Source organism: Lepisma saccharinum, chromosome 29, assembly GCF_977018435.1.
Source record: "Lepisma saccharinum chromosome 29, izLepSacc3.1, whole genome shotgun sequence".
Taxonomy (NCBI): Eukaryota; Metazoa; Arthropoda; class Insecta; order Zygentoma; family Lepismatidae; genus Lepisma; species Lepisma saccharinum.
The window spans coordinates 17669820-17684876 of record NC_139257.1 but is presented as its reverse complement, the minus strand read 5'-3'; the positions used below and the strand labels follow the sequence as shown (position 1 = coordinate 17684876).

The 15057-nt window shown below is 36.9% G+C and overlaps 1 protein-coding gene across 1 annotated transcript in view; it reads left to right on the top strand.

The window, feature by feature from the left end:
- Nucleotides 1-7703: 7703 nt before the first annotated feature.
- LOC145981537 (sodium-coupled monocarboxylate transporter 1-like) overlaps nucleotides 7704-15057 on the top strand; it is a 78032-nt gene continuing 70678 nt past the window's right edge. Inside the window, exon 1 of the mRNA XM_083114846.1 lies at nucleotides 7704-7805. Within this exon, the coding sequence (XP_082970972.1) occupies nucleotides 7788-7805 (18 nt within the window). The 5' untranslated portion in view covers nucleotides 7704-7787. The remainder of the gene's footprint in view (nucleotides 7806-15057) is intronic.

Below are 15057 nucleotides of genomic sequence, written 5' to 3'. Positions count from 1 at the left end.
TTTACTAGATGCCTTCAACATCATAAACACTAAAAGTGTACATATGGTGCTAACTAAAACCAATAATACTTCACAAAAATGCAATTCCTGAATTCTCATTGGTGGTAAAGATGCAGTTTTGCTCAGACGTGATTAGAAAAAATGTTGGGGCTCCAACATTGTCTTTGAGTGAAAAGGGCTCAGCCGTTTGAAAAGTTTGAGAACTGCTGGTTCAGTGTGATTGACACTGCTGTTCTAGTGCAAACACTTACGTGTCCATGCGGTCTATGGCGTTCGATTTTGAGCTTGGGTTATGAAACATGTGCTTATTTGAGTCTTGGTGCGGGAAGCTTAACAACCATTCTCCTGAGTTTTCGGCCAGTGTATGGGACAGGTGGCCCACCCACCATTGTGAGAAAATTTGGGGAGCTATGAATGAGTAGCATAATCTGGTCATAGAAAACCTACAACAACTGGGGGTTCATCATGCTGACCACACTTCACCCCGTAACTGGTTGGCAGTTAGGTAGGCCCTGTCCTTCAAGGGCTATTGTGCGATGGGTTACTTTTTTTAAAAAAATAATGCAAGTGACAGGTGTCACTTGTCACTTAAGCCTGAGTGAAAGATAAAAGAAAAAGCAGTTTTTAAAACTGATTTTGACTCAATTTTCCATGGTTGGGCAATATATATATATAATATAATATTAACTCACGTTTGGTGAGTATCGAGGTGACTCCTGCCACGTTTCGGGAAGCAACTGCTCCCTTTCTCAGGCTGCTCACATTTAGGTTATGTGTAAATCATAACCACGCTGAACTCTCCATAGGTTCAGGATATAGGATTGGTAAAAGGTGCATGGTTAAAAAACAATAAAAATTAAAACCAATTACAAGTGCACGTCAAAATACCATGCCGTTTTCCCAATTAGAAGCTGCTCCTTGGAATGTTAAAACTTTAAAACTATGTATAGCCACGGTAGCATGTGCTGCAACACATAAGACAACTTCAATTTGCCAACCATTATAAACTCCAGTCAGGCAGGGCACATTTTTCTTTTGGGTGGGGAGGGGGGCAGATAAGCTCTAAATTTTTCTTTAAGGTTTTTGAGAAGAGTTCCTTGACATAGAGTAAGTAAATTGTTTGAACAATGGGTCACTATTTGGAATGAAATGTAACAAATTCCGATCTAATATCAATAACTAACTAGGAAGATGATGCACCATTAAGTTCAGTTTTACAACACTTTTCATTGTCCATGTATCCCCAAAAAAGTTTGTTTATACTTACGAAGATAATCTGCATGTCAAGTTGTCTGGAATACAGACACAACCACACAAATAAATACACACGTACAGTAACTATAAACTTTCACTCGCAAAAAAAAAACTAATTATTTCATAAGTGATCAATAAGAACACAGATGGAACGCAACACAAACTCACATACTAACTCAAATCCGTATACAATGGAAAGGAAAGAGGATCTTTTTGAAAACACTGAGGGACTAGTTTGGGCAATAAAAAGTGTTATCAACTTTTCAGGTCGCCGGAACAAGCGAGGTTTTTTTTTTCTAGCTTATTGCTGCATCTTACTGAGGAAGGTGAAAGTACGAAGGCTGGAAGAACGAATGAAGTGCCTGCTAAGAGTTGGAAACACTGAACGGTGAACGAGGCAAATATGAATGGGCAGGGCACCTCATCCACTGCCCAAAGACGGCTACGAATTTTGCGCTTTTCCATTGTGAGGGGTACCGTCCGCTGTAAAGCTTTGGATCAGTCAGTGACGTCACGTCTCAGGGCAGAGCTGAGATCTTACTCTCTCCAACAGGACGCAGAAATGTATTAGCCTCGCACAGGATGCACACCCTGTACATCTGGTTGCAGCAACGTAGGAGTGGAGGGGAAAAAATAGTTATATACCGAATCGTCTCTTCAGATGAACTTTTTATGTTAAAATTGTTGTGGGGCAGTGCCCTAGTTGCCCTTTATCTAGCATCGCCACTGATAAACCCAACCTTTCCCACATGGGTTAACCCAACGGCTCTGGTTACTTGGCAATATGCTTGTATCAGCCAATATTGCCAATAATTTTACCAATCCAGTACATTTATAAATAGCCTAAAATTTACTGTGAAATTCTACCATATATATTGGCATGCTCTAGTTTTGTAATGTAATGTCTAAATATCCAGTTCCTTTACATACATTAATTAAGGAGAAGTAGAAAAGAAAAGAGACAAAAGTTGCCCCCCCAGAAAGTTTATCTAGCCAGAATTCTTGCTCCTTGTGAGTGAAGTGGCGGAAAAGTGTGGGCGAGTGTTGGTAGGTGATTTGCTTGTACATGAGTGTTGAATGGGAAGGTTACTGGGTAGACTGCGGCATTTGGTTGAACCCATGCCTGATATACAAGTTGGACTATAAGAAGCGAACAAACAAAAGCATGCTGTTAGCAGTAAATTTCAAGCCAAAAAACCTGAATGTATCTGGCAACCGTGAATCGTATTCGGTTTCTTGTCATCACTTGCGGATGAAATTTTCCATATTGTATGTACAATTGAGCAACCACTTGTTCGCCTGGAAGTAATCTCTTCTCATTCTAAATCCACCCAGTAAATATTTGCACGGTGATTTTGCAAGATTGCTGTACTAATATTTGGTAATTTACTACATGACAGAATCATTCTGCAAACAAGTATCTTTTGCCTGGATTTGGGAGAAATATGGTTCAGCATTTTAAGTGGAGGAGCTTTTCTAGGTTCAGTTTTTGTAGATAATTGCACGTTTCAGTTTACACACATCATCTGTTTAACTAAGGCTCTTCGGACCTTCTTCCTCTTGGAGAAAAAAGTATTTCAAAACTTTGCAGATTAATGTGTCACCTTTACAGTAGTGGCGAGAGAAAGCAATAGAAGGTCTAAGAAGGAAATGAAACTCCCTTGTAGCCTAATAGTGCTTTTACCTTCGGTGTCAACAGTCCTAGGTTCAATCGCCGGTGGGAGCTAAAAAAATTCAGAGTGGACCAAGTGTCATGAGGACAATTGTGAGGCTATTTGGAAGGAATAGAAGTGGAATCTGATTTTGAAAGCTCACAATGCTGGCAAACCCTGTCCCTCAATGTGCTTTATTCTTGCCTTTGAAGTAGGGAATTAATTAGAAATACCATAAACTCTTGAAGTTTTCAGGGTGTCTACCAAAATAACAAACCCTAAATTCATGACTTTTTCTTGGTCTTTTTTTATCTTTTCTTGACATTTACTTAATCACCTCCTATTTAGGTATAGTTGGAAATTAAGAAAAAATATATTTTTATTCAATGAAAAAATCGTACCACATGGATGAAAACTGAAGTTGTACTTCAACAAGAGATTTAGACTTGCTTTCATTATGTGGAATCGGCACATTACTTTATTTAATATTTTTACAAACTTCACGCATACAAGAATGTAATTCCTAAGAAACAAAGTGAACAAAAATCTTAACCACAACTCAATAGTTTTAGATTTCCAAATGTTCAATTTTATCAAATCACAATACAGGTAGTAACAATGTAAATCCAATGTACTGTAAAAAAAAAAAGGCAAAAATTCTTGACCACAAGCGTAATTTCCACATTTCCGCACTGCAAATTATTTTCTATGATTAATTTGGAAGGATTACTGCCATCATTAACATATGTTATTATGGCATCTGAGATGTCTCCACAGTGGCCATGCAGTCAGTCTATAGTGCAAAATATACAATATGTAGAGTTGTCATTATATATTATTAGTCAAAATGTTCTTCATAAAAACTAGTGGTCACAAAATTACAAGGAGAATGCAAGAAAAAAATGATGATGAATTAAAATTTTGGGGTACATCGGTACATATGGCCATTTTGCATCCTTCAACGTACATGGGGAAATAAGCCCTTATCTAAAATCCTTACCTAAAAGTTAAACAAGAGGTGTAAAAATCTCCTTGAGAAAGGTTAGAAGTGCAAGGTTGTAAATGGATCTGCAGAGGTAAAACACAACACATTAAAAAGGTAAGGATACATTAAAAACTTGCTCACAGAACGTGAAAAAGACCCGCTCTCCTCAAGAAGCCAAAAACATTTGTTAAAACAATGTCTTCAACTCCCAACAGAGATGATAAAAAAACGAAGGGCATGAATTATGGATGATGAAAACAGAAAATTAGGAAGAGGTGTTCTCGGGATATAGACCAGGTAATTTCTGGGTAGGCTTCCGAGCTTTCGATAGCTAATGTCACTCTCATCTTCAAAAGAAGACTACAATCCCTGGAGAGTGACATTAGCTATCGAAAGTTCGGAAATCCAGAGATCACCTGCTTGTATTCTGAGAAAACCTCTTCATTATTCGCCACCAGGAAAGCTTCAAAAAATAGAAAAATATGTTATCTATGAGTAGAAATAAATATACATTGTACCCCCCTAAATTTTTGAAGGGGGGTACTGTACCCCCTTAAATTCGTAAATCGAGTTGTACCCCCTGTACCCCCCTTGTTAATTTGACAGCAGACGCAAGGTGCTACTGTTAAAAGAACCTATTTTAAGTTTGCCCAATAAAAAAAGTGTATATTGTTTATAACTTATAGGCCTAAACATAATCTTCCTTACCACAGAAATTCAAACCATTGTAAACTTATTCTACTACATTGTGGTTGCTACTAGTTAGTTCATTGACCTATTCTTGCTACTAGTTAGTTCATTGACCTATTCTTGGAAACCTCTTAAAGGAAATGAAAATTGTTTAAAATGTGTGTGGAACGATGGAATCAGATTTGCTCTCAGACAATCAAGCTGCAGACGAATGCTCCTTTGCGTAAGAGGGGAAGGGTACACTTTTCTAAAGCAGTGGTCACGTCGATTCGAAGATAAGATACAAATCTTCATCAGAAGAGTATATGACTGATCCCATTTTCTTTTGAATATTTAAAATGGAACTTTCCAAAACGAAATACTTACACGAACGAGACGAGACACTACAGACCAACTTGGGGGTACAATGTACTGCTGTACCTCACCCATATTTTTCAAAACTTTGTAAGGGGGTGTTCGGAAAACTATACTTAAACCTATATATTGAGAGATTTTGAAAATAGAGTCCCGATTAGCCTATCTGAGCATGAAGTGAATCTAGAGTGGAAACCGAAACAAAAATAAACACAAACATGAACGAGAAGGACCTCGCCACACAGGAGACGAGATGAGGCTGTGACAATTCTCGACTCATCGCATTGCGATATCATTCCTAGGTGAAATGAATTTTTTTCTTAGACATTTAAACAGGGTTCAATTTGCGATATTATCAGAGGGGCGGGGAGGGAATTATTATTACCTATGTATTAGGTATACTTATAATTGGACATTAATTACTTAAAATCAAATTTTGATATCGAATGCAACACAAACACAACGCCATTTTAAGTTATACCCTAAAGTTAAACTGTAAGAAAATTACATTAGTCAGATGAATGCACGAGATAAATGAAACTCACTGCAGGTTCTATTGGTAGATTTTGGATTGGATACGCAATGTCTTTGAGTGAGATGGGAATGTTTGATTGATTTATTTGGTTTATTTTACTTCTCATTTCTGCCACTTTTGGCTAATCGCGAAGTTGAGGATGAGTGATGATATGATGAAATTGATGAATACTCACAAATAACACCCATGCCCAGGCCGGGATTCGAACCTGGGATCTCTGGCGTCTTGGCACGCTAAGCTAACCCCTCCGCCACGGAGGCCGGCGAGGTGGGAATGTGTTTTGGATTTTCTTTGTAGATGCAAAAATCTTTAACTGTGATGCGCATATGCTTTTGCTTATATTGAAGTTTACCTTTTCACATAAACAAGAAATTGACATGTCACTCTAAAATTCACGCATGTATCTGCATTTAATACCACTATATACAAAAAGAAACCTTGGCCTGTTCTTCATATGGTCCACCAAAGATTGAAAAGAAAACAAAACTTTTGAGCATATGGCTTTCCTTGCTTCCTCCGAGATCTGAATAATTTCGATTTTAGTATATGTAATTATAGTACTTTCAGTGCTTGAAGAGTGTCATTAGGTACAGCTAATTATATAACAAATAAATGCTTTGTCAAATGTTTCACAAATATTTCAAAGTTAGACTTCTTACGAGTTCATCGGGAACCATCCGAACTCAGTTTTTTTCTTTTTTTAATACAACGCCCTACAGATGTCTGAGTAAATACCAAATACATGGCTTCTGAAAGACATTGGATGTGTTACACATCTGCCATAAATTGTTTTAAATATATTATTATGCGTAGCTATGGGGATTTAAAATTAGAATGAACTGATCTGAAGTGGAACTCTATAAGTATGGTATATTCATAATGTGGTTTCTATATTCAGTGGGTAGGAGATGATTATTCCTGGTTGGCGTGGCTCAAGATCCTTCTCACCCCCTTTAATCTCAACCTGCATTATAATGAATAGATGTATCTTTGTTCGCAATTTTCACAAAATTCAAATAAGCCCAGAACGAAGTCCAGAGCTATATATGTTTCAGAATTGTTATCTGGTTTTAAAATCTGTTTAAAGAAACATAAATTCTAAGAAAAATAAAGAAAAAAAAATAGTTATGCAAATTTTGCATTAAATAACAGGACATTCATGTGTGCTGTTCTAAAATAGAATATTTCCCATGCCTTCACATTATACCTAAGTATCAAGGACGTATTTAGGAGGGGGTCCAGACACTTCCCCGAAAGACTTACCAAGAAGTAAAAGTAAATAATCAAAATATAATTGTTTAGCATTTGTTATATAATGGTTATTTCCGCTGAACTTATTGGAAGTCAAGGAATTTGGCTCATACGGCTTTGAAAGGTTCCAAAGATTTATGCACACAACTAATGATAATATCCATAAGATATTAATCAGAAACTTTACTTTTCGTTAATTGGATCTAACTTTTGTTTATTATTCAATAAATATTCAATTATTTTTCTATTTGACATTAAATTCCTTGCCAGGGCACTTGTTTTTATGCAAATCTTGGCGATCTTAACTACATGCAAGCTAGATGCTGTTATATCTCTATTATTTTACTATCTTTTACCTATTCATAATAACAACAATACAATATTAATTAACTTACATATGTAATTAATATTTTAATTTAATTAAATATAATAATTGTTATTATTATTTATTATTATTATTATTGCAACACTTGGTTGGACCCCCCGAAATGTATTTCTAGGTGCAGTAGTATGTATGTTTATAGTGTATATGGGAGGCTGAATTTTGTACCCCCCCAAATGAAAAACGTTCCTGCGCCACTGAAAGGCAGTCACAGGCATGATGCTGATCACATCACCCCCACTCACGACTAGATCAAGAAAGTGTGGGGCATTACCCCCACACCCCCTATATGCCTTCATGGCATGGTGCTAAGCACAGGGGAGCACTTTACCTTTTTTTTACCTTTACCAATAGAAAATTCCAGCTGGATTTTTACAGGTATGCACTTCGAGTTTCAGGCATCGCCCCTTGTGTCCTTGTGCCCAATACACAGAACAAAAGAATGTCACATTTATAAAACAAATACACAACAATGGCAACTAACATAGGGATTTCCACCTTCCAAAATGTTAGGAAGAAGAAATGCTTCCTATTTGCCACAATAAATCATGTAGTTCAGGAGTGCTCAAGTTTTTATCTCAAACTTGTATCAGAGTTCTAAGCCTATTCCGTGGAACATTTCCATTGTAGAGTAGATGGGAGCATATAGTTAAGTGATCAAGACTTGTATCATTAGATATTAACATGGATGATGATAGTATGGTGAGCACTAAACTAATTTAATCATGATTTATAATTCTTTCGACCTTGGTCTTTATGTAATTTAGTGCATAATTGTAATACAATGTCACTAGAAGTTGTTGGCATTGATAAAGTGTGACCAAATGTTTGGGTAGAGAATAATGTAAATATTCACTAAATTACTAATGCACACATAACAATTTAAGAAATATGTATGGGTGGCCTTAGCTGAATGTACTCCATGTCAACCTCTTTCCCATATAGTACACCCTGAGCCAGGCACATAGAAAGGGGGAAGGCTCGGGGGGCTGAAGCCCCTCCCCCAAATCCCACAAATGTCTAACAAATAGTGTGTAGTGGTAATTAATTTTACTTTCTTTGCAGAATTAAATATCTTGTATAATAAGTTGTAATATACTGAGAAATTCATATTCAGGGCACGTTTTCACTCTCAAGGGGGGGGGGGGGGGAGAAATATCCAACTCTTACATACTATGCCTTAATTGACACATGTGTTCTGGGGAGGAGATTCTGAATTAAATGTTGGGGGGACAGTATCCAACTACAGGTCTTAGATTATGGCAGGTATTTTAATTACATGGGGTTTGAGCATTAAATTGAGGGGGTATCCAATTCTTGTGTATTACTATTGTATTAGACTGTTGCGCAAATTCTGGTGTGGAGACTGAGAATTAATTTTTTGGAGGAGGCAATATCCACTCTTCAATATCAACAGTAAGTTTTAAATTGGCATGGAAAGTTTGGTGGTAGCATTGAGTATTAAATTTATATGGGGAGATAGGAAGCTCTTGATAAAGTGTTAAATCTTAGATTGTCAAGGGATTTCTGTAGTGGAGAGAGAGAGTTTAAACATTAAATTTTGGAGACTGTATTAGTGATATAGTATCCACACGTTTTCAACCCCGAACGTGCCAAAATAGAAGCTTGAAAATATTAAATATCTCTGGATCCTAACGAAGTATTGTCATGCCATTAAATTAATATTCTTGAAAGCCTGCAAAGATATGGATGCAAAAATTTTCTTGCTCGCTTCACTCACAATTATGTGTTGCGAGAATGCGTGTTTGGCACTTTACTGAGGTGAACGTAAAATTTTATACTATAGCTGCATTACAAGACAAAAGTGATATTCTTGATATTCATTAATAACATCACTTCTTAAAATATGTATAATGCTTAGTGTTTCTATACTGCTTAATTTAAAGCAGGTGCATCATTTGGAACAAAAATATATCGAATCCGCATTTCTAACTTTTTGTCACAGGAAAATTTTACTTTAACAAGTTAAATTTGCACTGAAGATAAAATCCACATAATTATTGTTATGGGCAACTAAAATAATTATATTTACCCCAAGAAAACAGGTGTGGGGGAGTACTTTGAAAGAGGAACCGTATTATATTATCGCCCTGAGCTTAAAATTTTTTAGCTAGGGTTCTGTAATGTCTCTTGAAACATGAATCGGTCATACGATTTAAGTAATCAAATTGTGAGTTTTATAAACCCACTCACAAACACTATTTATATTCATATTTACATAATTTAATTCACTATATTTAACCAATAATGTGCAAGCTTTAATTTTTTTGAAAATTGAACAATTGAACAGTAAAACAAGTATTTCATTCAAATAGACGTTAAGTATTACATATTCATACAAACTATTTTGGAGGGGATTATGATGAACGATTTTAGGGGTGGTCTTGAGGGATGGGCACCCCCTGTTTAGGAAGGAGGGACAGATCAAGTATAGTGTTAGTAATGCTACAGCGCCTTGAATAACGTAGTGTGGAAAACGACCCAAGAAACTATTTCTCGAGACTGATGAGAACATAAATGGCAGTACGATCAGTATCGGTGCTAATTTTCTTATGAAAGTAATGCGGCTTTGTTAGTTTTTGGAATATATTATGTAAATTTGCTAGTCTTGAAAGGCGGTATGTGAAAAAAATATGTAACAAACAATAAAACCATGAATGCTATGCAAATACATCCAAATCCATAGATATCCTACGGGTGCAAATACCCCCAAAGATGACGTCAAAACTTTCGACAAACCAGAGCACAGGAATATGAAACGGTGCCTAATATAATAGCTGATTATAAGCTGCTCTTAAATAAAACTTTATAATTTTAACAGTGGGTCCCATCTACAGTTATGGCCACTGAATACAGTTGAACCTGAGTTGTACGTATGTCATGATGAAGAGGAAATAATATGCATGACTGAGAATTACTTACAAATCAGATTTATATACAATGTCCGCGGTGGCTTAGTCGGTAACGCGTCTCACTACCATGCTAAAGGTCCCGGGTTCAATCCCCGGCTGGTTCAAATCCGGGAACTTTTCTAACGTTGTAAGGGGCCCCGGTGCCCACCCAGCGTCGAATGATATGGGTACCTGGGGGAAACCCTGGTGGGTAAAGGCGGTCAGGGGCGTGATGCTGATCACATCACCCCCACTCATGACCGGATCAAGAAAGTGTGGGGCGTTACACCCACACCCCTATATGCCTTCATGGTGTGGTGCTAAGCACAGGGGAGCACTTTACCTTTACCTTTATATACAATGTCATCCCTTTATTAAAATACTGTAATTGTATCTATTTTCAGGAACAAGATATACACAATACAGCTTATTTCTGCCACAAAGTGAAATTAACGAACCTAAAAGTTTAATTCTTAAATACATTAAATTTGCAACTTTATTAGTGAACACAGACACTATAGTTTTATAGTTTTACTACCCAATTTTAAAATATCATCTAAAATAGCATTTCTCTTACTAATGATCGTGCAAAGGAATAAGTCATGCTTAAGTCTGAACAGTGGCGTGCCCAGGATTTTCGAAAAGGAGGGGTTATGTGTACATTTTTTAAGTAGTCTGTCGTCATTTTGCCATATTTTCCAGCCTTTCTCGTTATTTTTTTTAGAAATACTGGACCAAAAAGGGGGGGTTATAACCCCCCCCCCTTGGGCATGCCACTGAGTCTGCAGTTATTTCAGTTTTAATTTTATATGGATTAGCCTCCACTGCCAATATAAATTTTAATTTCTGCTCAAGCGTGTAACTTCTTCTCTTTCTGTTTTCCATGGCTGACCAGTAGCAACTGAGAATTGTCACTTCTGTGACATTGTTGTAGCTTGGTTACGTACAACTCAACTGTATTTTAAGAAAATTAGTTCGTATAACACCGAATCACATATAAATGCATTACATACGAATAATGTATGGTTTTTAAATTATATTTTGCCGGGACACACAGCAATTTACACATAAAACAGAATTACGCAGCACTGAGTTGCGTATAAAGCAGTCTCAACTGTATATCAACATTTTTTTTAAAAAATAGACACTACACTGGCCTAACATCAAACGGTGGCAAGTAATACATGGCCAGTACCTTCCATAGTTTTTCCAGTGACCAAAACCTTGCTGGCCGAGTAAATGTAGAAGGAGATAGAAGCTTTTAATGTCAAACCACAATGCATTACATCATGTGCAAAGAAAATCGCAAAACAGCAACCAAAAATAAATGCAAGAAACATATGTTTATGCCAATTTCCTTCAATTTTTTTACCTTTTTGTCCCAAATTTTTCATGTTACCTGGGTAAAGGGTTGTTATGAAGTTTGCTAAAGGTCCAGGAATTTTAAATATATTCAATTCCCATCCAAGAAAAAAATCGGCAAGCGTAAATGGGTTCTGGATCATAAAGAACCTTTTTACCTGTAAAGTATTTCAATTCTGTATAGCAGGAGCATATATTCTAGGCTATCTGCGAAGCCTGAAGTCTAGAGAATAAAATACAGGAGGAAAATCGATCAGAAATTGTAAATAAATTTTTCATATCAGTGAGATGATGATGATGGTGATTCTGGAAACCTGATATCTGGTGAGTTGGCAACCTGATTTCTTATGAGTTTGCAACCTGATTTCTTATGAGTTGGCAACCTGATTTCTTATGAGTTGGCAACCTGATATCTTATGAGTTGGCAACCTGATTTCTTATGAGTTGGCAACCTGATATCTTATGAGTTGGCAACCTGATTTCTTACAAGTTGGCAACCTGATTTCTTATGAGTTGGCAACCTGATTTGTTATGAGTTGGCAACCTGATTTCTTATGAGTTGGCAACCTGATTTCTAATGAGTTGGCAACCTGATTTCTTATGACTTGGCAACCTGATTTGTTATGAGTTGGCAACCTGATTTCTTATGAGTTGGCAACCTGATTTCTTATGAGTTGGCAACCTGATATCTTATGAGTTTGTAACCTGATTTCTTATGAGTTTGCAACCTGATTTCTTATGAATTTGCAACCTGATTTCTTATGAGTTGGCAACCTGATTTCTTATGAGTTGGCAACCTGATATCTTATGAGTTTGTAACCTGATTTCTTATGAGTTGGCAACCTGATTTCTTATGAGCTGGCAACCTGATATCTTATGAGTTTGTAACCTGATTTCTTATGAGTTTGCAACCTGATTTCTTATGAGTTGGCAACCTGATTTCTTATGAATTTGCAACCTGATTTCTTATGAGTTGGCAACCTGATTTCTTATGAGTTGGCAACCTGATATCTTATGAGTTTGTAACCTGATTTCTTATGAGTTGGCAACCTGATTTCTTATGAGTTGGCAACCTGATATCTTATGAGTTTGTAACCTGATTTCTTATGAGTTTGCAACCTGATTTCTTATGAGTTGGCAACCGGATTTCTTATGAATTTGCAACCTGATTTCTTATGAATTTGCAACCTGATTTCTTATGAGTTTGCAACCTGATTTCTTATGAGTTGGCATCCTGATTTCTTATGAATTTGCAACCTGATTTCTTATGAGTTTGCAACCTGATTTCTTATGAGTTTGCAACCTGATTTCTTATGAGTTGGCAACCTGATTTCTTATGAATTTGCAACCTGATTTCTTATGAGTTTGCAACCTGATTTCTTATGAGTTTGCAACCTGATTTCTTATGAGTTGGCAACCTGATTTCTTATGAGTTTGCAACCTGATTTCTTATGAGTTGGCATCCAGATTTCTTATGAGTTTGCAACCTGATTTCTTATGAGTTTGCAACCTGATTTCTTATGAGTTGGCAACCTGATTTCTTATGAATTTGCAACCTGATTTCTTATGAGTTTGCAACCTGATTTCTTATGAGTTTGCAACCTGATTTCTTATGAGTTTGCAACCTGATTTCTTATGAGTTGGCAACCTGATTTCTTACGAGTTTGTAAACTTATTTCTATTCATAGCCTGGACCATGTGACGTAGTGAGATAGCTCAGACCCTAGACTCAGTATACGTCACTGCTGTACAGGAACCTTTTTTCTGGTTCAATTTCAATTTAAATAAGGTCCAGGAACATTTCTTCCAGATGAATTTGAATTCGGTCCAGGAACCTTTTTTCCAGATGAATTTAAATACCTCCACCTGCATTCCTGGATTTCAGTTCCTGACATTGTCTATGTTCCAGGTGGAGGCACCTGGCACAGTACTTGAATTCCACTTTAAACTGTAGGTCCAGTCCCAATTTGCCTATTTGTGTGTAAAGCGTACTTAACCCACAACGGGCATGGTGCCAGATTGTAACACAATGGGCGTCGCGTTGTCCTGTGTCCACCAAATTGAATTTACCATTTACAAGAGTTATCGAAATATTACAAATTATCATGTATTTTGGACCTTCTTTATGGAATTTACGTAATTGTTGTGTATAGTACTCAATTAATTTAACGTTACAAAAATCAGCGACATATTCATAAAGATCTCTTTAAATACATTGTCATATGATTGTAAAACACAAAAAGATGCTTTCATTGGTCAATTCACTAAATATACATGCAGTTACTCAAATATAACAAAATCACATAAAAATAGCTACACACAAAACAATTCTGAACAATGTCAAAATGAGGGGAAAAGCTCTGATCAGAATGATGGTCGGTGGAAATAATTATAACTTTTATCAGAATCCAGATCTGATAATTCATTTCCACTTCCAACTTCTTTAAGCATGGTAAGGACATTTCCACTAAAAGACAAATCGTCGACTCTGATTCTCGCACCAAGTTCCTTACCGAAAGACTTACACAAAGGGCGCCGTGTAGTCCGTGGGACCCTTAAGTGTCTATTGCTCTAAAAATAAAACGCAACAAGCAAAGTAGCACTGGAGGGATTATGTGATATTCCAAAATATGAAGCCACTGAAAAGGAGAGGGAAGCATGTGTTATTGCTTCTGAGAATGAGAGCTTTGTTCTGGGCTGAAGATCCCAGAAAGCATACCATGCTTGTCATGGGTTAAAGCAATAATTAAGTCAATCAAGTCATGGTTCCAGGAGGTAAAAAAATAGCATGCATGTAGGTCTCATACGAGGTGTGGCTAGAAAAAAACCGGACTGTTGCTACAAAATCTTTTATTGTTAATTTTGTACAATACGAACATTATCCCCTTCAAAGTACTCCCCTGAACTATCGATGCACCACTCCATATAAATCTTCCATTTCTGGAAGCAGTGCTGGAAATCATTTTCTGAAACCATGTACATGACTTCCGTCGCTTTGTTTCCACAGGTTCTACGGTCGTAAATGTTTTTTTTTTTTTTCAGTGCTGATATAACCTTTGGGAATAAAAAAAAGTTGCACAGAGTGATACCCGGTGAATAGGGTGGATGTTCTAACGTTGGGATTCCATGCTTGGCCAAAAAAGCCTTGACTGACAATGCCGTATGAACAGGAGCATTGTCCTGATGAAGAATCCATGACTTGCTTTTCCACAAATCAGGTCGATGTCTTCTTACTCGCTCACGAAGGGTCGTCAGCACCTTAATGTAATAATGTTGGTTGTTTTGCAATAGCTCGAATATTCAAGCAACGATCCTCTCGAATCAATTCACCGACATTTGCAATGTTTGATTCTGTTTTCGACGTGCAAGGCTGTCCAGGACGCTAGTCACCCGCAATCACTTCTCATCCCTCTTTAAATCTTTGAAACCACTCAAACACTTGCGTGCGTGATAAACACTCATCTCTGTATACTTCCTTCAACAAACCATAAGTTTCTGTGGCAGATTTTCTGAGTTTCATAAGAAACTTTACATTGATACGTTGTTCCACTTTCACACTTAACATTTTTCCGACGGAGCACAGATGTACGGTTCACTTCGTCTACAAGCTACAGTGGAACTAAGCGCAGCGCACCCTGGGAAATCACACAGTCAATAGGCAGGATATCACGTTATACACT